Source organism: Gymnodraco acuticeps, unplaced genomic scaffold, assembly GCF_902827175.1.
Source record: "Gymnodraco acuticeps unplaced genomic scaffold, fGymAcu1.1, whole genome shotgun sequence".
Lineage (NCBI taxonomy): Eukaryota > Metazoa > Chordata > Actinopteri > Perciformes > Bathydraconidae > Gymnodraco > Gymnodraco acuticeps.
The window spans coordinates 5354832-5379732 of record NW_022989768.1 but is presented as its reverse complement, the minus strand read 5'-3'; the positions used below and the strand labels follow the sequence as shown (position 1 = coordinate 5379732).

The 24901-nt window shown below is 40.1% G+C and overlaps 1 protein-coding gene across 2 annotated transcripts in view; it reads left to right on the top strand.

Annotated features, from left to right (window-relative positions):
- The window catches only part of fam189a1 (family with sequence similarity 189 member A1), a 98550-nt gene that overhangs the window by 58192 nt on the left and 15457 nt on the right, over positions 1 to 24901 (top strand). For both annotated transcript variants that reach the window (XM_034217376.1, XM_034217371.1), the window contains exon 3: positions 23259 to 23369. In XM_034217376.1, coding sequence (XP_034073267.1) covers positions 23259 to 23369 — 111 coding nt within the window. The remainder of the gene's footprint in view (positions 1 to 23258; positions 23370 to 24901) is intronic.

The following is a 24901-nucleotide window of genomic DNA, read 5'->3' as shown; positions in this document are numbered from 1 at the left end:
GGTAACAAAAAATGAGAACAACATGGTTTTTGTGAGCCATTTTTTTTAAATAATAAAATTAGACAAATAGTCCAATAGTTTACAATTTGTCATGCAGATCTATGGACTAATGAATCCAGTAATTAGGAGTGAAAGAAGCCCATTTCAGCCTCTGCTTCTGACTCTATGGCCAGCAGTGTGTGTGTGTGTGTGTGTGTGTGTGTGTGTGTGTGCGTGTGTGTGTGTGAGCTTTTAGTGGTTAATGTTAATGCTTTGGGCCCAGACAGACAATGTTGGACCCCTCCTTAATCATGAATTCCTTAGATGTCCTTCTTCCTTTTCTGTTGGCTATTTCCATAAAGCCACACATGCAGTCAGTTTAATCTATTATGACTTCTAGAAATCTCCTCCTTTGTTAAATCTTTACGTTCATTTTGGCTCAGTGCGGATGTTCATCTGAATGTGATCAAGTTTGACTAACTCCGACTGAACCGTGTCTCTAGTGACAGAAATGTAAAAACTTAGAGGCAGATTTAGTCGTCATGAAAATACTAGAAAAGGTAGTTAATTAAATAATTCCCATGTTGTATGCAGACAAAACATTTGGACTGATTTTCTTGTTGCAGTGAAAGCTGTTTAGAGCGTTTGCAAATATATGAATTTGTTTAATTAATTGCATAAAAAACTAAGAAACCTTGATCAAGTTGTTTCCCAGCTAATCACAATGAGCTACCATCATTACATATTGTATAATGATCAGACACACACGAGCAGGGTGGATGTTTGTCAGGATAAAGGCTTTACCCCGAGTCCTCCTGTTGAAGAGCGGCCTCTAAAGCCACCTTCCTGCCCAGGCAAGATGAAAGAGAGGACAAGTAAGTGTGTGTGTGTGTGTGTGTGTGTGTGTGTGTGTGTGTGTGTGTGTGTGTGTGTGTGTGTGTGTGTGTGTGTGTGTGTGTGTGTGTGTGTGTGTGTGTGTGTGTGTGTGTGTGTGTGTGTGTGTGTGTGTGTGTGTGTGTGTGTGTGTGTGTGTGTGTGTGTGTGTGTGTGTGGGTGTGTGTGTGTGTGTGTGTGTGTGTGTGTGTGATTGTTTCTTGTGAGCTTTTAGTGGTTAATGCTTTGGGCCCAGACAGACAATGTTGGACCCGTCCTTAATCGTGAATCCCTTAGATGTCCTTCTTCCTTTTCTGTCGGCTATTTCCATAAAGCCACACATGCAGTCAGTTTAATCTATTATGACTTCTAGAAATCTCATTGAAAGTAAATTACAACTTTGAGATGTTGTGCTTGGTGTAACCAGATTTGAATTAAAGGCAAGGTGCATGGTGGCAGGGAGTATTCAAATGAAATGTATCTTGCTTGTTTTTGAAGATAAACAAGGGATGTTCTCTGGTTATCAGTACACACCCACCACTATAATGCTCTCTGAGGCTAGTATTTCATCTTTAATTCATGAATAGCATAAAGGAAACAGAAACACAAGAATGAGAAACTGCAGCTTTTAGTCTTCAGCGGTTTGTTTGTCTTTTGATCATAATCATCCCTCAGCGGGGTAATTATAGTAGTGATGTTCATAGTAGGCTGTAAATATAAAGGCAGAGGTGGGAACGTAGCCGCGCACATATGTGAAAAATGTAGTGTATATTTTCTACACGAGTAGAAATGTGACTATCAAAGATGTTCATTAGTGTGGCTATGCTTTTTTCTCTGAACATAAAGGGAACAATCTCCCGTTCAGACATTTTCCATCCGTAAACAGCAAACATCTTGTACAATAAGATAATGCTAATGCTGGCTGGAAATGAGTGCCTGCTTTTGTCTGCCTCTGTCTAAAACCATTGTTTTTTGAAAGTATTACAAATGTGGAGTGATAAATCTTCCACTGTGTAAACTGCATTTATTTAATGAGAAATGTAAATCGAAACACTAACAGTACCCAGCACTGTGTTATGGGTGTGGGGATAACCATTACAAATGTATTACTTTATGTGAATCCAACTCAGCAACAAGATACAGTTATACACATTCTGTCACTTACCTGCCAAAACATCTCGCTAACATGCAGTTTGTTAAACAAAGACACTCTCACAGGGTAACATAACATTGAAGAAATGTCTTTATGCTTTGTGTTATATTAGTCTAAAATAAAATGTCCCCAAACTTCCAACACATACACATTGATGTTTGTGCTTTGCTGTCAGCTGTTGTTAAGCAGCATCCATAAGCTCTCCTCTCCCTCCTGTCACATCGGTGCAAATCTCTTTCAATAGCAAACAGTTGCAGTAATTGTGTTTTGTGCAAATAAAGGCATTAGATGCAGGGTCCACCAGTTTATTTTCCACAGTTGACTGAACAACTAGTGCTCTGTGGTCACTTGTCAGGGACTTGAGATGTAATTGTGGTTTGCACACAGTCATGTCAGCTATATTTCACAGCTGAGTGAGTTGATACTGCGGCACTATTTTACAGCCCTGCCAAAGCTGCCAAAGCTGCTGGATACTCACAGGACGAGGTGCTACGTACGAGAAACCACTTCTCATATTGTGACCTTTGATGTCAGCAAGAAACACGTGTGTCAAGCCAGGGTTGCCACAGTATTTATACTTCCATGTATACTCCTAGAAATGTCAATGTGAAATATCCTGCAATGGAGTCTCTTTCTCCAATCTCTTTCTCAAGATTCAAGATTCAAAGGTTTATTGTCATAACGTATACACAACTCAAATGTAATTATGTTATGTATGACAAACTTAGATTGCAGGTTCCTCACGAGTTCGATATAGAACTGACATCAGAAATGTAATAAAACCAAAAGGCAAATGCACTGGTACTGCTTGACTGTAGAGTTGTATAGTAATACAGCTGTTTGTAAAATATGGTTACCTCTGAACAAAGATGAGTGTAGCGTTCATACAGAGCCACAGCTGCGTTATGGTGGTATACAATTGTGAAACACAGATACTCTGTTAGGTTTAGAAGGCAAAGTAAAGAGGTAAAGAAGCTGTGTCTGCGGTAAGGTGAAGTGTGTGCACATGTCTGTGCCCATGAGTGTGTGCATGCACGGTTCATGCCTGCATGTCTGCACGACTTGTTGTGAATGTATGGATGGCTGAGTGAGTGTTAGAGAGCATCACTACATTATACTGCAGTCCCAGCAGGCCTGACTCAGATCAGCATTTACTTTCAGAGTGTTGAATATCTCTCAAGGATGACACAGAAATAAAGTAAGATATTAGACTCGCTGCTGCTACTCAGGGAGGGCAGCTATGATTAGAAACATTGATTTGTGACTGCCCTCTTTATCATTGACAGGAGAAAATGAAAGTATGAATACATCTGAGAGCTGAAGTTTGTTTTTATCCTCCATGAATTGATTGTTCACGGTGAAGAAAAGAAAAGCTCCCGTGAGACAGCTCAAGTAGTCAAGCAGAGCTACAAACGATCCTGCAGCCATTGATCTGTTTGGCAAGTTAAGGTGTATAGAAATATCAGAGCAACTCATAAACATCTCTCAAAATAAGAAATGCAACGTTTATCATTGAAATCTAAGAGATATACTCATTAACTCATGTCAGAACAAACACCAAAGATATAATAATATATGTGTCACTGTGGTGAGTGGAAATCCAGGTATTATATTTCGTAAATGGTTATCAGGAAGACATTTATTAAAAACAATACACTTTTGGCTGTATACATATTTAGGTTTTAAAATGTGGTTATCACTAAGTGCAGTTTATTATCTTAGAACTGCTGTGTGGGGAAAAAACTAACACAAATTATATTTGGCATTTTAGCATTTTGAAACAAACTAATGTTACAAACAAATACTAAAGACTTCCTTATCGGTTGGGGAAAATTGTTTTATTGGACTGAGTTTCTGACTAAAAGTGTCACTTTCTTTCATTAATAATGTGTCTTATTCTAGCATGACAAGGTAATGTACGACATAAAATCAGTGCAGCATATCTTGCTGCTGTCTAGCATCTAAACTACATCTTGTGACTTTTCAATAATACTATACAGTATGACAACCCACAAGGGCAAAATCATATCCTCACCCCAAAGGTAAACAAGAAGAAAAAATGTAACAAAAGGTCATTTCAGTCTGAAAAAGATTTTGCTTTTAATTTTTTATTAATTGAACCAAAAATACTCATAAAAGAGGCTGTGCACATTTATTTTATTGTCTTGAAAACCTTGAGGGTACTAACAGCTCGAGCAAAAGTCCATAAAATGTGCGCATTAGGCTATCCCACATTGTCCTCTTCATACATGTTTATTTTTATGATGATTCATGAAATGATGGGCAACCCCCAGCAACAGTTTTTCTGATGATATTCACAAGTTCTTACTGTGCAGCATCAATACAGCTCGATTATTAATATGTAATCAGGAAGCTGTGAGAGACTCTGTTGTGGCTCCGGGCTCTGGGTTTTTATTACAACTGTACGTGCACATGTAGACCCACAAATGCACAACACATGCAGACATGATACAGCCAATGCCATATAAAACCAGCACTCAAAGGCACATGTCATCACGATGCAGAGATGATTGACACACACAGTTTCAGATCAGCCTCTTTGCATTTTGGGTGTGCATCTTGTGTCTCCCTATCCTTAGAGGCCTGTTATTCTCTAACTTGACCCAGATGGAGAGGCTTTTGTGGGAGAGATAGTGTATTGCCAACTGAGATGTGCCCCGTAGGAGCGCCTGTCAGGAGCTGCTAAACAGACAGGAAGTGTGTGTGTCAGACAGACAGACAGGCGGAGAGAGATACAAACAAAAGTGCATACGTTTGCAAATGTGTGAGCTGGGGGGGAGGTGGTGTTTTGGGGTGGAGAGGCAAGTGCACAAAGAAGAAATCTGCAGGAAACGTTTGCACCCCTTCAAAAGAGGGAAAGCACTTAAAATAGCTTTGGGAGCAGATTACTCCTATTCACATGATCTCTGCAGTGGCGTTTTCTCCTAGAGGCCAAGGGAAGCCAGGCTTCCCCTGTTTTTTCGGATTGTAGTTATAATTTTAATAAATAAATAAAAACACTTAGTTTAGTTTCGGAAATTCTTTGTTGTGTGATGCTGCCGGCCCGTCTCTCCCCCATTCTCATTGAGTATTTTACAAATAGTGAAACAGCGCCCCTCTAGATGTTATGGTGAAACAGTAGATTGCACTCTCTGTTGCGAGAGGAGGCCAGACGAAACTGGCTTCCCTTGGTGAAAAAAATGGAGGGATTGACCAATCAGATGAGGCTCACGTCATGCCCCTGCCAACCTGTGATTGGTCAGGGCCATGCCAAGGGAAGCCAGAGGCGGCTGGCTTCCCTTGCCTCACAATCCAATCAAATCGCATCAATTTAGTGTTGCAGTGACGCATCCTAAAACCCGGAAGTAAGCTGCGCTCGGTTTCCCTCGACAAAAAAGCAATGGGAGTTCTCCATAGGATTTAGGAAAATAGCTCGAAATAAGGTCAATGGAAAACGAACCTGTTAGATAAATGCACGTTTTGTTCAGTCGGATAATATCCACATGTCTACCCTACTTTTATAATTTTCAAATCATAAATCTAATCAATATAAGATAGATAGCGTCACTGCACCACTCTCACCGCCGTTAGAAAGTAGCAAGCAACTGAAGCAAGTGCAATTATGGAGGGTGGAGATTTGGAGTATTTCATCAAAAGTAATTGTACTAAACTTCCGCTACAGCAGCAACAACAAATACAATCTGATGACAGGCCGATGCCCAAACTGGAGCTGTGTACAGCGAGGAACAAAGGAGCGAGTCGGACGTAAAACGTTAAAGGTCTCCTGATTTAGTTTGTGAATGAATGCTTATTAGAGTTTGGGCTGGAGAGTGCGTGCGGACCTGTTGGTTAGATAACAGGCGTGTGTAAGTCCTGCATCTGTATGATACAAATGTGTGTAAAATGATACCGGGTGCTGTAATCACTCATCTGGTTACGTTATTACATTGACCACCACACCCCCGGCCCCGACCCAAAAGAAAGGACGTATTATTGACTTCTCCTAATTTTTTCCCCATGCCACGCTACTGGATCTCTGTGGGATTTTATGATTTTATGGTTACATTTTCTTTACAGTTCCTTCAAGTTATTTTACAGAGCAAACAAGAAACATGAGGAGAAGCCCTGAAGCCGTGTCCCGGGTGCTATATTATGAAATGTCCTCTCATACTCAGGGATGCAAACACAACTATGGGAAGCTGTTTGGTATCCCAGCACACCTATAGTATAGAAGCTTTCTTCTTTTATTAGGGTTGAAAAGTTAAATTCAATTGATATAGAAACATGAAATACCTAATGGAGCTTCCCTAAGCCATATTAGAATCCAAATGTAGTGCATATTGAGAAATAGCACCATTCAAATCTCAATAAATGGCGTTTAAATTAATAATGCACATAACAATGTTGAATGGAAATGCCCCTCCTTTCTTTGCCTCTTCAGCAATGTTTTATTTTGACTTGAGCCTCTTTCTTTAAGGCTCTATTTCTGTCCCTACCCACTCCTGAGACAAACATATTGTGTCTTCAGCTTGCTAGATGCTGGCCCGCAAGAACTGACATTATTTTAATTATAAAGAAAGAAGGAAAAGTAAAATGACATCAGTATCACTGTGGAATAAGTTGTGGTAGTAAAGACCTGGCACTCACCCCCCTCCACCAACAAGTTCACACAAAACTGTGTGTTTGGAATTTGATTGATTCACTGCTTCTGTCACATTTTCAATGGTTTTGGAAAAATAAACAATAGCACATAAGAAAAAAATTCCCGGCATGAGATTGTGGCTCTGCTGTGAAGTGGCCGTAGGCAGGGGGACAAAGGCAGAGATAGAAGCATCGGGTTTGTTTTGATAAGTTTTCTCTGGTCTTTACATTCATTTTGGCTCAGTCCGGATGTTCATCTGAATGTGATCAAGTTTGACTAACTCCGACTGAACCGTGTCTCTAGTGACAGAAATGTAAAAACTTAGAGGCAGATTTAGTCGTCATGAAAATACTAGAAAAGGTAGTTAATTAAATAATTCCCATGTTGTATGCAGACAAAACATTTGGACTGATTTTCTTGTTGCAGTGAACGCTCTTTAGAGCGTTTGCAAATATATGAATTTGGTTAATTAATTGCAGAAAAAACTAAGAAACCTTGATCAAGTTGTTTCCCAGCTAATCACAATGAGCTACCATCATAGGGTGGATGTTTGTCAGGATAAAGGCTTTACCCCGAGTCCTCCTGTTGAAGAGCGGCCTCTAAAGCCACCTTCCTGCCCAGGCAAGATGAAAGAGAGGACAAGTGTGTGTGTGTGTGTGTGTGTGTGTGTGTGTGTGTGTGTGTGTGTGTGTGTGTGTGTGTGTGTGTGTGTGTGTGTGTGTGTGTGTGTGTGTGTGTGTGTGTGTGTGTGTGTGTGTGTGTGTGTGTGTGTGTGTGTGTGTGTGTGTGTGTGTGTGTGTGTGTGTGTGCTTCAGGAGTGTTTTTCTCTGCTCCGGTCACAGTTTGCCTGTCACCTCTGGTCAGTTTGCATTAGCACTGCCACTCTCCATCTCCCACTGCTCCTCAGATCACCTCCTCTCCTCTCACCCTGTGTGTCTGCCAAGAAGGCTTCTTCTCTACCAACCAATTTCACTCTTTTGACCTTTATGTTAAGCAAATGTGATCTTGTACATACCCATTTGTACACCCTGTACAAGCTTCGCATGTCTTGGGTAATAAAACAATTTAAATGTTCGTAGATTAGTGTCTTGCTGAGGCTTTCACAGCAGGGTGGCACTGCATGGTGCAACTCCAAACCAATCCCTAAACCAATCCTTACTTACCTGTGAATTTGCTTACTTACCTGTGAATTTGCTGGCAACACCCTCTTCTCTTAGCTTAAAAGCTGAGTATGCCAGTATTCTAGTGTTATTCCAACTGGCAGGAGAAAAGCTTTGCTTCATTCCTTTTGTTTGTAACTCCAACTACAGAAGGCTATTCATGCTAAATGACTGTAACTCATTTAAAAATCCATTACTGGTTTCATATAAACAAGATGGAATAAGTGGATTTTTTTCAAGCTTTTGAACCAGATATTATTTGGTTGGGACAGTGATTGAATGCATCTCATCCCCGCGCTTTAACTTAGCTTTGTGTTTATTTTATTGTGCATCACAGACAGGCTGCCAAATTAATTTCATTCTACTTTCATGTAAGGAACAGAATTAGATATGAATAAAAGTAAAACAATATAAATGAGATGGGGTTTGCTCCATGCCGCGAAGAAGACGGATGATTCACACAGACTGAAAGATGTCTCCCTTGAGGCAAGTTAGGAAGCTCTTTGAATACGTATGCTACGTCCTTTTTTCTTCTGCATTTCTATCCTCTCCATTCATATCATATTAGTTCTCTCGGCATATACACTTACACACCTATTGTAACCATTTTTTATTCTTTATTTTTATCTTCCATTCCTCTTATGTGTGAAATGACAGGAAGTGACAGGTATTGAATCAAACAAAGGGTTGAGCAGAGTGGGGAGAAAGCTGGGCAGAGCCTGAAAGAGAACAGTTGGCTGGGTGAACAGGAACCTTTCGACTCGAGATAATTCCCGATGAATTATGTCCTCCCCTAAGACACTAGAAGCAGGAAGTGTGGCTCCATATTAATTAGAATATGAATTAGATAGACCCCCTTATCTGATGGCTCACAGGAGCGAGAGCGGCATGATCCAGGCAGCGGCAGTTTTAGAGGAGCAAACAGCCACAGCTCAGGTCACGTTGCTCTCCTGCAGTAAATATGTTCACTTTCAGCCTAAAATACAAAACGAATATATTAATAATAATATATATTATATAGATTCCTAGTATAAACTGAGAAAACTAGCCCAAAAACTTTGCATAGACTTTAGTGCAATACCTTTTACCCACCAATAGACACATTTCCTTTTTCTATTTCATTGTAAATGTTCTAAACAGTATTTGGAAAATAGTTGGGTCTCAGGGGGTCTCTTGCCCTTTATTTAATATTTTGCGATACTTAAAAATGTATTTGCATGTTGAAAAGTTGAAAGATTAGGAGCAGCACAAGATCTGCCGATCACTGAGAAGGCAGCTAATTTACTGATGCCACACTTGCTGACAACATCCTTATGACACCGGAATTATGGTTATTATTACATGTTACCACCCTAATATGTGGTACCAAGTCTTAAATATATAGACTATTGCCATTCTATGACATGCTGATAAGATGCAGCTAAACCGTGTTCACATTATATAGTGTGTTTAAGTAACATTTGCTCTTTAGCAACCAAAGCAACACTGACGCGTATGTTAGAGTTAGCTTTGAGAGGGTATTTGGTCATAAACCAAAGTATTGGACACATTTGACTATCTAGGATGTGTACCAATACATTGAAAGTCTCACATATTGTTCAGAGGAATTCCAACTTATGAATTGAATATCCTTAAACCAGTGTTTCTCAAGTGGGGGCGCAAGAGGCATGCCAGGGGGGGGGCGGCGAGAGACCAGGAGGAACAATTGTTGAATAAAACAAAAAAAAAGATAATTCATAAATTTGGAAAATGTAATTGATTCGAAAATAATATGATGCAGTACTATTACGTCTGGGGTCTCTGTGTTCAATTAAAGCTCGGCTCTGTGTGTGGGGGGGGGTGTTGTGTGTTGTGTGTTGTGTTGTGTGGTGTGTGTTGTGTGTGTGGTTGTGTGTGGTGTGTGGTGTGTGGTGTGTGTTGTGTTGTGTGTGTGTGTGTGTGTGTGGTGTTGTGTGTGTGTGTGTGTGGGTGGGTGTGTGTGTGTGTGTGTGTGTGTGTGTGTGTGTTGATGTGTGTGTGTGTGTGTGTGTGTGTGTGTGTGGTGTGTGTGTGTTTGAACGAGCCCATTTTGGTGTTGTTCTCGATATATATCGAGAAGAGAGAGAGAGAGAGATATATATAGAGGAGAGAGAGAGATGAGAAGAGAGAGATATAGAGAAGAGATGAGAGAGAGAGAGAGAGAGAGAGAGCGCACCGGTACCGGAGATCGTTGTTGTTAGCTTCTGGTGCTAGCGAGCTACGCTAACAGATATAAGGAGTTTTTTCAACAACAAAGTGGAGGAGAGTCCTCTCCTGTCAGACTGAGAGACTCAGTGAGCTAAAGGACTCTCTCAGTGTTATCTCAGTGGGTCTCAAATGTTTTGGTCACCATTAATGTAAACAATTATTTCCGAGGCACACGTTTATATGATCATTATAGTTATAAAAAAATAAGAGAATAAATGAAAAACAGGTACATTATATGACACTAAAACAAGAATAACGTTTAAAAGGGTGATTTGTGAAATATCCATAAAGAAAAAGTTAATCTGTTTACAGTTCTGTTTCATATGGATGTTGAGAGAGGTATCCATAGATCTCTTCATTTTGCTCTCAAAGTGCACCAGATTGATGCTTTTAACTTCAATATTTAAAAAAAAATCTTCCCGGGGGAACTTACCCCCGGACCCCCCTACTGTATGTAAGGTCCACACACTACCTGTGAAAATAGCACTTTACCCCTGCTTCAACCTATGCCGTGAGCTGATTATCGAGCCTTCATTGTAACTGTCACACTGTGCATATGCGTGGGGAGTGTTGCAGTAGAAAATTCCACTGTAGCGACCGGTACATTAATGGGAAACCCTAAATGTTTGAGCACCCTCTATGAAACGTCAAGCTACCCCACAGCACCCCCAAAAGAAATGTCTGGCCCCGCCACTGAGCCTGACTTGTGTTGGGGGGGCCCGACTTTTTTTTTTCTCCAAACGGGGGGCCTGACAGAAAAAGTTTGAGAACCTCTGCCTTAAACCAAGATATCTTGCTTGTAATGTATGTAACATTATTGACAACAGTTCTTTTACATCCTGGTACTCAATTATGGAGATGTCATCCTTGATTTCCAATGAATCCCCTCAAGCGGGCAGCATCTTTAACAAAGTTTCTGCTGTACTTCTGCGTGGTGTGAGAGTCTTCTGGGACCAGCTTCATTATTGGCCTGTCTCATTACAGCTCCCCCAACATAGAGCCTGGAGCAGAGAAGCCAGAGCCTCCTTGTTTTAGCTCTTTAGAGGTCACTGGTTGATTAAAATGTTGAGAATCAGAGGTTAATCAACTGCTGACCCACAGGGTGAGGCTGTCTTTCACGGTCTGTTTTAATCAATAAGTGTGAGAGCTGGCCCAGATGAACTCCTTATATACAGGGAAACCCATCCTACAGGCCTGATTACTTCTTATCTCTCCTCTCACATGTGGATGTTAGGAGGAAGAGCTCTATACTGGGTGAATCCTCAATATTACATTCAAAAAAGGACTCCAACATGTAAGATGTGTAGTTCAGCACGCTTCATGTAGGTTTCATGGCTCATCTGCCAATAAAAGGTGTTGGACTGTAACTTCACCGTGATGTCTGTAACCACAGGAACTAATCCATCACATCCTGTGGAGATGCAGTCTGACAAGCTGTCAACATGACTTCACATCAAAGCCTAAGAGGAGAGGTGTTTTTAACATCTACAGAAATAGAAAAACATCTGATGTTCTTACCTGACCACCTAGAACAAAGAGGAGTAACCAGCAGGAAAGCTAACTAAGATAACTTCTGATAAGGGTTTATGTTGAAACTGCCTATTACCGGTGTGCAGGAGTCAACTATTTTACTTTTATTATAAGAAAACATAACATCATCATGGCCTTTGTCAACCAAGTTGCGTGTTTGATGGGAAATATATTGACCAAGCAGCAACCTCCAGGTGAGAATCCAATGACTGTGATTTACTAATATGGAAAGTCCTTAAACTAGCAGTCTTTCTAATGGCAAGGGCGGTTTAACTGATTGCGAAATTGGGTTGGATTGTATAGAAGTCTATGAGAAAATTCATCTATTTCTCACTTGATTTATTACCCAAATAAAGGAGTTAGAGCTGGAGTTGAATCTCTTAATTGCTATTTTGAGGTCTTCTTCAATACAACATTTTCATTTTATAAAGAATGGTCCACTTTAGAGTAAGATAGTCGATAAAGCAAAAATCAAAGATGGCAATGGCTAAAATGCTACGGGTGCTATTTTTATAGTTTAATCTTCACGCAATCCTTTTAATAATCCCTGAAAGTACTGAAAAAATGCAAATTTGTATTCTACATTCAACTGTGTTAATATTTACTCTAAATGTGGTTTTCTGCTCACTGTACTCGTTTGTAAAATCTCAGATTCTCATTGATGTTTTTGACAAGTTTCTGTGCATCCTAGTACCTCTTTGCACATTTACTAACATAAATTGAGGTCTAAAGAGATGTGTGCTCCCGTAGCTATGCGGCTATTCCCCAGCAGGATTAGGGGTCTGTGGAAGTCGTTACGTCTGGTTTAGTGTGACCTCCCCTGGGTTCTGCTGCTGAGAGTTAGTATCAACACCTCCACTGTTTATTTGGACCGGCACTGAACTCAGGGTCACTCAACTCCTATCACTACTAATACTGGTGATGTGGTCTAAATGAACACACACACGAACACACACACATAAACTATACACCATGACCCTCGGTGGGAGGAGGAGCAGAAAGGTAGAAAGGTTATTTTGGTTAGCAATGAGAACCAGCTGTTGCAGCCCTGGTTTTGCTTTCTCTCTGTGTTAAGTCAGTACGGGGGACCAGGAGAAATGCATTGTTTTCTTTCCTGATTATAGCTTAACCCCCAGGTTGTGTGTATTTTCACATATTTTAAATCACTTGAAGATCTGGACATTCCTAAGCCAAAATTTGACACTGTTTACTCTTGATCAATATTCAGGAAGGCTCTCTCATTGTTCCTAATGTGTCTTTTGTTCGCAGCTGTTTCTGAGCTCTGCAGAACCTGAGGGTAGATTTACAGTGTCAGCGGGAAATTGAATCAGAGGGTTTGTGATCTGCTGAGCACAACTTCACAAGCATAAACAAAACAACATTGCCTTCAACTCTCATGGCTCAGGGTTAATTGAAACATAAACAGTGTTGTGTCGCAGTGCTGCTGCAGACTAAATACTAATTGATGCTGCAGTCAAAGGAAGCTAACATTTATTCAAATGTTTCTTTTATACAATTCCCATGATCCTAAACTGGCCAATCTTTAATTATTTTGCCCTGAAGCACCTCCACAGGGTAAAACCCAAGCTGTGCATCATTATGTGTTTTTAAAGAGTCTGATTTTAATCCCATAGTGCTGTCACTGTTTACTCTACAGTCGGAGCTCATATCTCATTATCATACCACATTAGCATTATCTTCTGTTGTGGATGTACAGGAAACATGTTGAGCATATTTTGTTTCTTGCAGGCAGTTATTCAGCCTCACAGGGTTTGGCAGAAAGAAACAAAAAACTGCGGGACCCTGATCTTAGTGAAGGTCTGATGTGTGGATTCTCTTGGGTCTGCCTCTTCATTCGAGAACACACTAGACATTTTCTATTCACAATCTATCTTATCTTATCTTTTCTTAACATAACTTTATTTATATATAGAGACAAGCTGATGTTTGGCTTATAACACAATTTCTCATTTTGAATGTATGTCTGTAAATGTACAGTAACAGTTGTTTAAAGGAAACCCTGAAATCCTGCCGTAGTTTTGTGTACTATGAATATAATAAATATAACCTCAAACTCTTTTATAGTAACTATTGCAACATTTTGATCACTTACGGCAGGGGTCTTCAACTAAAATTCAACGAGGTCCAGTTAGAGAAAATCTCCCCATGCAAAGGTCCGGAACATCAAAATGTCTAACTTGCTTCATGAATTAGTGTGATATATATATTGAAGTGACCTGTAGCTTTATCAACGTCTGCATGTAATCAACAACTGACTGCCAATCAAATAAAGAAAGTACAATTCAAAAACAACAACATTTATTGTCAATTAACATTACTTAAATACTGTAGATATGTGTAATGTTCCTCTCGGGCTGCATTTACAAATAAAATAGAGAAAATAAATAAAATAGCTTTTGAAAATATGTGCATCTTAAAAGTGCTTAATTTTAGATAAATAAAATAAAGTGTAGCAGCAGCTTGAGTGTCCCTTTCTTTCCGTTTCACATCATGACTTAACAGTTTCAGCCGATTATAGAACAATATCAGTCTTTACACATCATAACAACTGAACAGTTTAAAAGTTTATCTTTCTTTCCCTCTTATATTGCAGTCCCTCTCTCACTTTTTTTAAATTCAGTGTGAGAATTGAGCTTGTCCTGCCAGGAGTTTGTAAATCTGGGCTGAAATGGTGTCAGGGCTATTCTCACACACATGCAGGTGCTCATTGGTTACAGTGATGCAAACACAGGTATGGTGAAAAAAGAGAGAACTATTCAAAGCAGAAAAAAAACAGCGTAATACCATCTGACAAAGGCCTGTGCTATAATGCTTCAATTAACTGGCTATTCTTTATAATATACTCAGATCAATAGGAGACAGAGATGTTAAGTTATACATCAAGGGTTTTTATTATTATTTACAGAAAGAGTGGGGAACCTTTTTCCTTTCAATTTTTACAACATCCTCCGAGGGTCGTACAAATTATTGAACTCAACTTTTGCTTAAAAAAAACTAAAATCACAGCCCATTCATTTCGCCTTTCTTTCATGCTGTGCAAGGAAAAAGCAACCTCTTAATCCAGATATCTCACCATGACTCACGTATGCATGCATGTGCACGGTGTGGCATGACCACCAAAACAGAAAGATATGGACACAAGATGTGTGCAAATGTATTTAGTATCCTATCCATGTGAACATGATTTAAGTGGGGGGGACCTAACCTCCTCTGAGCATGCCCCAGTTTAATCCTCTGGATTAAGAGGGGCATGCTCCCCCGGGAAGATTTTTTTTTAAATATTGAAGTTAAAAGCATCAATCTGGTACACTTTGAGAGCAACATTAAGAGATCTATGGATACATATCTCAACACCCATATGAAACAGAACTGTAAGCATATTTTTCTTTTTGGATATTTTACAAATCACTCCCCTTTTAAACTCTATTCTTGTTATTTTTAACAACTTTTTTGTTACTGTCATATAGTATTTTATACCTGTTTTTCATTTAGTCTCATTAATAACTATAATGATCATATCAAGGTGTGCCTTAACCTCTCTGAGCTGAGGTTATTTGAGCCTGTCAGGAGAGAGCTCTCTTCCACCTGGTTGTCGAAAAGCTCTTTAAATTCGTTAGCATAGCTAGCTAACCAGATGCTAATAACAACAGATCGCCACTGTGCTTACAACTAAATACACAGCCACGCAAACACTGCGGCATGTGTACGGCTCCTTATGGGTATTGCAATATTTTAAGGGCTGGAGCGGCGTTCCAGTGCTCAGCACTCCTTTCAGACGAGACATATACCACGTGAATACACGTTACGCTCGTGTTGTGTTCAAGGAACCTGTCCTTGGCCAGGAAAAACAGGTACTCGCTTGTTTAATTATTTTTGCGGTCTAGATTTCCTCTTCTTTTTTTAAGTGAGAAGTTGTCCGTCAGTCGGACTGACGGACGGACTCCCTCCCCCACACCCCCAAAACGAAAACTCTTCGGTTCTCCACGAATTACACAAGTCACCCAAATCAGAGTTAAAAAAGCGGGAGGCGCCGAAAAATCCCCTTGTATTGATTATAGCTCCGGGTCCGTATAGGTCGGCGTCTGGGTCCGGATCCGGACCGCTGGTCCGCCTGTTGCCAACCCCTGACTTACGGTGTACATTTTAAAGCAACTTTTCATCTCCCCGTGCAATTTGGGTTTATGGAAGATGTATAATAGTTGCCAAAATGTTAAATCAGAGTTTGCTGAAAACATGTTAAAAGGTGCAAGACAGAAATTATTACACAGAAAGTAAGCAAACATTTTCAAAACCTAAACACATTTTACAATAACAAAAAAACATGTAAAAGTAGCTCTTCCTCAGTAACAGCTCAATTTGGCAATTCTGCTTCGAAAATAGTTTGGCTAAATATATTCGTTTTTAAAATAGCTTCCAATTAATGTATTATTGATAGACTTATTCAAATAAATTCTGCTCTAGAGTTGAACACCTTGCCTCTGTTAAAGGGCCCATGTCATGGCCATTTCTACTGATCATAATTCCATTGTTGAGGTATACTAGAATAGATTTATACTGTGCAATTTTCCAAACTCACATTGGTTTCTCATACAGCATCTCTGTAAAGTATGTGCATTCACCACCGGTGTTCACTCTGACCTAACGGCTTGTTGGAGCTCCTGCCCCCCCCCCCCCCCCCTGTGTGCCCAGTGTCAAATATGTCTTAAATAACATGATGAATTGGAAATGGGGGACCCTGATGTAAACAAGACGAAAGTCTTTCTCTGGTCTGCATCCCCTTAACAATTGTATGTTTTGAGCTGTACTGTACTGTACCCAATATACAAGCTGTTAATAAACTTTTCAATCAATCAATCAATCAATGCTCTGATTGGTCGGGAAGTTGCGAGGCTCGTTGCTGCGATCTGCTGCGAGGAGCAGACAGGCTTCCGGGTCGACGATACAGCTAGAACAAGCGAAACTCATCCTGAGCACACACAAACACTCACAGCCGAAGTAAAAACAATAAGTGTGGCTTGATATTGAGTAAGAAAAAGGTTTATAACGCTGTAAGAGTGAGAATGGGTCTGCGGATAGCATTTCTCCGCGATCCCAACTTAGCAGCCCGAAAAACGTTGACCCATTTAAACAGTCGTGGTAGATACCTTGTTTGTTTTATACATCATGAATACACAAACAACAATGAATACTTACAGGTTGTGTACCCGAATCTCCCGCTGGTCCAAACAAAGTAGGAACAGCATCGTTCTTCAGTGCCCTACGCTGAACATATCCGGCATGAATCGCTGAAAGGTTTGGGAAGCTTTGTTTTGTGAAATGCTGGCAGAGGGTGTGGCCTCTGGGTATTCACACGTCACAGTACCCAGGAAGTAAACAATGGAAAATGAGAAATCTCCAACAAGGCGTTTTGGGGCAGCATAGACTGTGTTAGAGTTTTACCCACTACAGGGTGTACTCCGGGGACGGGTGGCGCAGTGGTCTGTGCGTTTGATCATCAGATCAAGGGGGCCTTGGGGAACTCCAGTTCGAAACCCGCTCCCGCCCCACTGCGTCAGGCCGTTGTGTCCTTGGGCAAAACACTTCACCCGAATTTGCTCCTGTGGGTATTGTCCACAGTAGATGACCATTACATGTATGATCTGTATGTGTAATGCGTATTTGTAAAGCGCTATAATAAATATAAGGATTATTATTATTATTATTACTTTGAGGGTTTTTGACTCTGCAGACCGTTTACAGGCATAAAAACCTTCATAACACACAAGGGGACGGGTAATAACCGGAAAAGCATGACATGGGCCCAAGGACCTTCATTACACATGATGAAAAGGTGGCTTTGGCTTCACCACTCAGCATTAAAAACATACACTGTGAGTGATCAATGAGGACAAACAGCAGCATATCTCCCTCTACTCTGGATCCTTGATTCACATAAGTGTAGAGGAAACTTCTGTGTAGCTATGCTGTGGGAGTCACCGACTCAGGAAGGAGACACGGTAGGAGCAGTAGCTTTGATGTCAAACACTGGTGGTTTATTTGGAGTTAACGGCCGGAGGATTCACATCACAAGTCCAAAAGTCAGAGGTTCTGACTTCACGGTAGAGTTGCCACGTCAATTCTGAAGAACTCTACCCCAGACCCATGTATTTAGCTAGTTCAGAGAGCATCATCAACATGCTGCATAACAAGATAGAATGATAACACCTCTATCAGCTGACGCCAACAGGCAGGAACAGGGAGACAAAACACTGAGAGCACAGCAGCCAAGGTTACAGGTGCCTGTGCTCAGTCAGGACAGTTTGAACTGATACACTGGGTCAAAGTTATGGGCCTTGGAAAATATTCCACAACAATAAGAACACACACCTTTGCTCCTGATTTTCAAATGATTATGGCACAAACATTTAGTTAAAAGATTTCCTGCAGTTGACAGAAATGCTAGAAATTAAGCATTTTTGTTGTTCTGCGGTTTGTGAAAAAAAATATTTTAAAGCTTTTATATTTTCATCATCTGCTTTCAGAAAGAAACATTTGCAGCACATCACTCCCACCCTCATCCACCTACACTGGTTGCCGGTCAAGTCCTGCATATCTTACAAAGTCCTCCTCCTTACCTACAAGTCCTTCCATGCCCTTGCCCCCCAGTACCTATCGGACATCCTTCACCCACATGCCCCACCCCGGAACCTGCGGTCCTCAGACTCTGGCCTGCTTACCACCCCCCGCACCAAACTGCGAAAACTTCGGGGACAGAGCCTTCAGTGTGGCAGCCCCCACCCTCTGGAACGCTCTCCCTGCGGCGATTCGCAACATCCCCACACTTGACGCCTTCAAAAGGGCCCTCAAGTCCCATCTGTTTGCCAAGGCTTTCGGCCCCTAAATCGATCTGTTGTTTTGTCTGTCTGACTTTTGTTTAGTTATGTTTGTTTTTGCCCTATTACTTGTAAAGCGACCTTGGGTCCCTTGAAAGGCGCTATATAAATCCAAGCTATTATTATTATTATTATTATTTGATTATCTGTAGAACTAATACATGTGTGAAGGTTATTATGCACAAAGGCCTTTTCATGCATCTGTATTTAACTGACTGTCGTAATATTTTTTCCTCACATATGTTTTATAAGTTGAACAGTCAGCAGTGCCTGTATATGCATGAAAGGTATATGAAGTCTCGTTATGATACATCTACATGCCAGTGCATATATGTGCAAGCTTCAGGGCATATGCTCTTAATAAAATATTCATACATTGGTGCTTCAAATGCGGCTGAAATAGTGAGAAGGTATATAAGACCTTGCTTTCCTCTGTTCCTCTATTAAATATATCTACTTTCTTATTAGTTGGCTTTAATTAATCAATGTAAGCTTCATTTGTTTGCTTCTGTCCGGTCTCCCCACTGAGACGCTTATCTTATCTCTGATTTGTGCTTCTTCAAATAAACAGAGGTGATGAATGAGCCTAGATTTTTGTTGTTGGTGGCGGTAGCGTAAACAAGGAGAGCTCAACATTAGAAAGAAGAGATGTGTCTGAATAACAACAGCCACGCATGGATCTGTTTTGCCTGAGAAATTATTAAGACAAATGTGTTGAAGTTTAACATTGAACGCTGATGTTAAGAGTTTGTGTTAATGTGGTTTTTGCATTTAACAATTTATTTCCCAAATCCATTGAAAATGCATACTTCTTAAATGTTTTTTTATATTTCTGGTGGGCAGTTAGATAAAAAGATTTGAACCACTCTCAAGTTTGTACATTATATAAATATAAGGCTAAAAGGTATCAATCCTCTTATTCACCTTATTCACTGAGTTTCTCCTTACATTCAGTGTTAACCACAATCCATTATGTGAGTCCTTGAGCTCAAATATATGTGTCACATGCAATTTCTTTCAGTTCAAACCATGGTTCAAACCTTTATGAAGCAAGTATTTCAAATCCTGCATTGTTTACATGCATAATACTAACTTGCAGTCTTCCTCCACCCAGCCTTTGTTGACCCACTCTGCTGCTTCTCTTTAGGCATTACCATCACTTCTATATCGGTGAAACAATGTCAAATCAGTGCCAGGGTGTGTATTATGTCACCCGAGTGCTTAGCATTTACCCATTTGCATGAGAAATATTGCCCTATAGCGCTACTAGTGCTAAAAGAAACCCAACAAGGTACCTTAAAGAGTATCCCCACTAAGATAAAGCCTAGGTTGCAATGCTTCAAGCAAACTTTCACCAATCTGATTTCTTTGAATGTATATGATCCGTCTAAAACACCATTTCCCCCTGCAGTTTGAATAACTGCTACAGCAGGATGAAGGATCGGAAGAGGCACAGCAAGAGCCAAATGATTTTCACCTCAGTGACAGTTATGGAGAATTACAGTGATACACCTGAACCTCGGGTCTTATATTGTAATCTATGAGAGTGTGTCATGGAGATGAATGGTGATTATATTGTGGTCTATTGTCCTCCACAGTAAGCGCTAAACGATGTGATGATGACACGCAGCGTAAATCTGCCTCGGCTGTTACATCGAGTGGCTCGTGTGTTGCTGTGTGTGTGTGTGTGTGTGTGTGTGTGTGTGTGTGTGTGTGTGTGTGTGTGTGTGTGTGTGTGTGTGTGTGTGTGTGTGTGTGTGTGTGTGTGTGTGTGTGTGTGTGTGTGTGTGTGTGTGTGTGTGTGTGTGTGTGTGTGTGTGTGTGTGTGTGTGTGTTGCTTTGTGTGTGTGTGTGTACCTCGTTGACATGCAGAGGGCAGCGCAGCAGTAATTAATGACTAGTTGCTAAATGGTGGTGAGAAGGCATTGGTGTGAGGCCAGGCGTGACAATCAGCTCAGCAGAGAGAAACTGTGGGGGGCGCGCAGGTAACACCTGGGTCACACACGGCTAGGGAGGACTGTTTGATAAAAGGATTTCTGGGACTTTTTCAACATTTTCCCATAAAAACACACAATTCTGCCTGTGTGACTGATACAACAGGGTATGGAATAATCTTTGTTGTTCCATGGTTGTGTTCTTTTTAGTATAGCTGCCGATTACAATAAAGGGAAACTGAAACAAGTTTCTATGACAATTATGTAAATGTACAAAACTAAAATTCAATAATCCTTTTAAAGCGCTGTGACATTATGGCGGCAAACTGCAGCAGCCACTGGAGCTTTGATATAGAGAGATTGTTTTCCCCTCAGTTGGAATTGCAACTGGTGATTGTTTGAGAAGCAGCATTTTATACAACCGGCGACAACTCAACCCCAGAGAGGTTTCATTAACACACAACTTATGGTCTTTGTGTCGGAGAGAGAGAGCTTTTACTGTCAATGGTCTGTGCGTTATAATATCTGCATTGTGAGAGTTATTGTCATGGCATCATTTGAGTTAAATGCTCCTGCACTCACACTCCATGTGAACTAATAAGGATGCTTTCTGTTCGTTCACATCCGTGGAACAGCATGCTGAAAAAAACTATTGCTGTCACACTTATCTATATTATGAGAGCCTGTCTAGACTTTATAACAAAAGTCACTCTCTCTGGATATTATATATACAGAAGAGGCAACAGTGTTTTTCTGAAAAACTAAACTATGTTCACAGTGAAGTGAACTCAGATTGGCTTGTTCATTCCTGCATGAAAATAAACAAATCTTTGTTGGCAGTCAAAACCTCTTAACATTATAAAAAGTAAATGCATCTTTTCATTAGAAATAGTTCTGCTTTTCACATATCTCAGTCATGGAGATTCAAAAACACTCATCACTATGAATGAAGACATTTTCTTTTCAAAAATGTATTCCTGCCCAAAGTTACAGGCAGATCCCATAAGTCTAGGTGAGAAACGTCAGTCTGTCCAAACTTTAATAAAGTTTACAGAAAATCACTCACTTCTGTTACTTGCAGCAGCATCTAATACATTATATATGAGGGGGTGATGTATCATATACACCAAGGCACAGGCTTTCGTTTTCCTACGCAAATAAAACTTTCTTTACAGAGGTGATTCAATAATGTTTGCAATATACTGTGTATAGCAATCACTTTATTAATTTCTCCCACAGAAAAACATTTCATCTTTTTTTCTAATAATGCTTAAACTATAAGCTTTACATTTATATGGGTATATACTTTATCTGAATCCAGATTTCTTGGGAGTTGATAACGCTTTCCAGATATCATACATCCTTTTCTAAAGGATTTTGCATTTGCGGGATTACTAAAAAATAATATAATGATACAAATCTTGGTGCTGCACAGATATATAAATATGTGTATTTATTTTACTATCTTGTGTATATTAATAGTCTGTTATGGCCATTTGCATCCTGTGACCTGCAGTTTTTGGCCATAAAAATCACCAGTGCTCTTCCCAGAGATTGTATTACATTCTCATGCAGCTGATCACCGAGAGAAGCTGACAGCTGATTTCACATTCAAATGAAATGCTAATGAATGAGATCTACACATTCACCATCAGTGAACCATGGGACTAAAGAGTCTTGTTCTGTCTGTCGTCTCTTCATCTTCTCACTCTCTTTTAATCATTGGTTTGTTCCTTTTGTTTCAAATGTGTTGTTATCAATGTCTGTCACTCTTTTTCTCTTCCTTTATTTTCCTATCAAAGAGGTGCTCCTGAAGCTTGCCCATCAGCCTCTTAATCTTTCCATTTTCTGCCATGGAGAAAAGCACTTAAACTTATCGCTCCATCTGTTTATTTCATGCCACCTCCAATTTCTTCTTCTCCGCCCCCTGCTCCCTCTCTCCTCCTCTCCATCTGTGTCTGTGTGTACACAATAACCTTTATGAGCATCAAACTCCTCCTGCTAGTGCCCTTTATGTCCTCCACCAACGCTGTTAGAGGGTTTTTGTAAAAGCAAGCTTTGAAAATAGGCTATTCATTTCATTTCAATCTTTATTTCGAACAGATTACAAAAATAACAAAATAACAAATGTGAGAAATAGATTATTGTCTATTATGGAGATGTATTATTAAATTCATCAATTATGAGCTTGTACTCAGTCATATTTCCATAAAAGGAAGAGTCGGTTCAGAAAACACCGGTGCTGCTTTTCAATTTCCAGGGCAGAGAGGTTGGTTGACTGTTGTCAATTTAAAAACTCTTTCTGTCACGCTTGACCTGTAATTTTAAGTCAGAGAAATGGTAGCCGTATTTATGCTCATAGGATTGCTATCCACAGTGCTGTTAGTAGAGGAATGAAAAAAGGAATTTATCAGAGGAAAATAATATTAAATATAAACTGTCAGCTTGGAGCACAGAGGAATATTAGCTCTTCTGAGATGGCGTTAGTTTGTGTGTATTTGTTTATGTACTGACTGAAAGGCATTATCTACAACACAACACTTCAGAGGTCGAGGAATGAAGAAATCTCACTATGGGCTTGAGAATTTCTATCTGACAATACATTGTTAGTTATGTCATTTGGTGAAATGCTTGTTTTTGGTTATGATTTCTGGTTTGAGGAGAAACAGGTTATTGATTCTCTGGACATCAGTGCTAATTTCATCTGCTGATATCTTGAAATCAATGTGATTGGCTTAATCGACTGTGCCGTTGTACTACATTGAATTCCAAACACAATCTCAAAGATGTAAGTGTGGAATAAATGTTATTAAGCAGCAACCTTTTGACATCATCTTGTCTTTTTCTCAATTTCTCTCTCTGCCACAGATCACATTCTTCATGCTGCTGTCTGCTGTGTGTGTGATGCTCAACCTGGCGGGCTCCATCCTCTCCTGCCAGAATGCTCAGCTGGTCAACTCTCTGGAGGACTGTCAGCTGGTGAGACCAACTGGACCTTAAACTGTACACTCCGCAGGGCCCTCGCAAAGTGTGGACAAAAAGATGCCGAAACAAGTCTTTTAATCTAGCTGTCAAATGTTAAGGCTTAAAAATATTTTCTATAGGAGAGAAAGGATGCACTGGCATATATGCATTTTAATCAAATGTCAGAACCTGACTGATGAAATAAGCATAAAAAATCGCAACCCTACCCTGAATTATATCAGGGCGGTGGTGGCGAAGTCGATAGGCGGCGTTCAAAATGGCAGCACACTGCTCCTAACACTAGGATGGGTCAAATGCAGAGAAACCATTTCCCCACGGGGATTAATAAAGTATATCAAAAAAAAAAAAAAAAAGACAGAATCGTTCATAAATGGAAAGGTTAACTTAATCCTTCCAGTACTACCAGTCTCCAGTTTGCTTTTCTACAGTGGATATTTGACCTGAATGAAATGAAGGCATATTACTAAAGTTCACAGTGCCTAATAACATGATTCTCATAAACCTGAAACACTAGCACATTCCTATATACGTATCCATTAAACACAACTGGTGTATGTTAATAACGTCTTGAAATACAGCTCTAAACATACATGCAACTGTTTTAATTTACATTAATTATTCTACTTTCTAAAACATATAGGATATCATTGAGATGCCAAATGTTAGGGTTTCGTAATGGCCTGACATAACTTACTTTAAGAATAAGAAAACATGTATCATATTGCTAACACGGCATCGACAGTAATAGACATGTGTTCATTGTTTTCTGCATGTGACTCCACATTTAAATTCATGAGTGTCAGCTCATGTCAGGCTGACAGGCGGCACTTCTGCTCAGAGCAGGCTGCAGAACTGAGTCAGCTTCACAAGTGAACTGAACTATTAGTTAGTGACTAATGGCTGCTGATTATCACATTCATCTTTGTCAGAAAGTAACATTTCTAAAATGCAGATAAACGACTTTGAAAGTGCACTTCAGCGATTTAGTATGCCCTCCCATAAAGTTTGGAGACTCTTACTCACATGAATGTGTTTGAGGAGAGTGCCTGCTGCATTGTGCGCTGTCATCCTAACATTGAAACGATATGCCTCCCTTGTGACAGCCAGCTTTATAATAGTTGAGTGGAGGAGAAAATAACTATATGTTTCAGTTCCACAAGGTAAAAAAAAAAGTGTAAATAACCCTGTATTTCAAACTCCAAGACCCCAATTTGAAACTCAGGCTTTCTCTCACAGATTTTTAGACTCCGAGCCAAGTCAAGATAACCCCTGATGACATCTGAAGCGTTGTTTTTTCTCAGATTTGATAGAGCTCCTCCAGAGCCACAAAATACATTATACAACTGTTTTCACAAACTGAGAAGAATTGGCCTTTTTACTGGAGCTTAAAGGGACTATTCGCACCAAAATCCAAAGACTATATTTTAGCTCCCAGGTAAAATGCTTTTCAATCTAAATTGTTTTGGTGTGAGTCTCCGGGTGTTGGTGGTATCGGCCTTTGACATTTCTGCATTCTCTCAAAAACA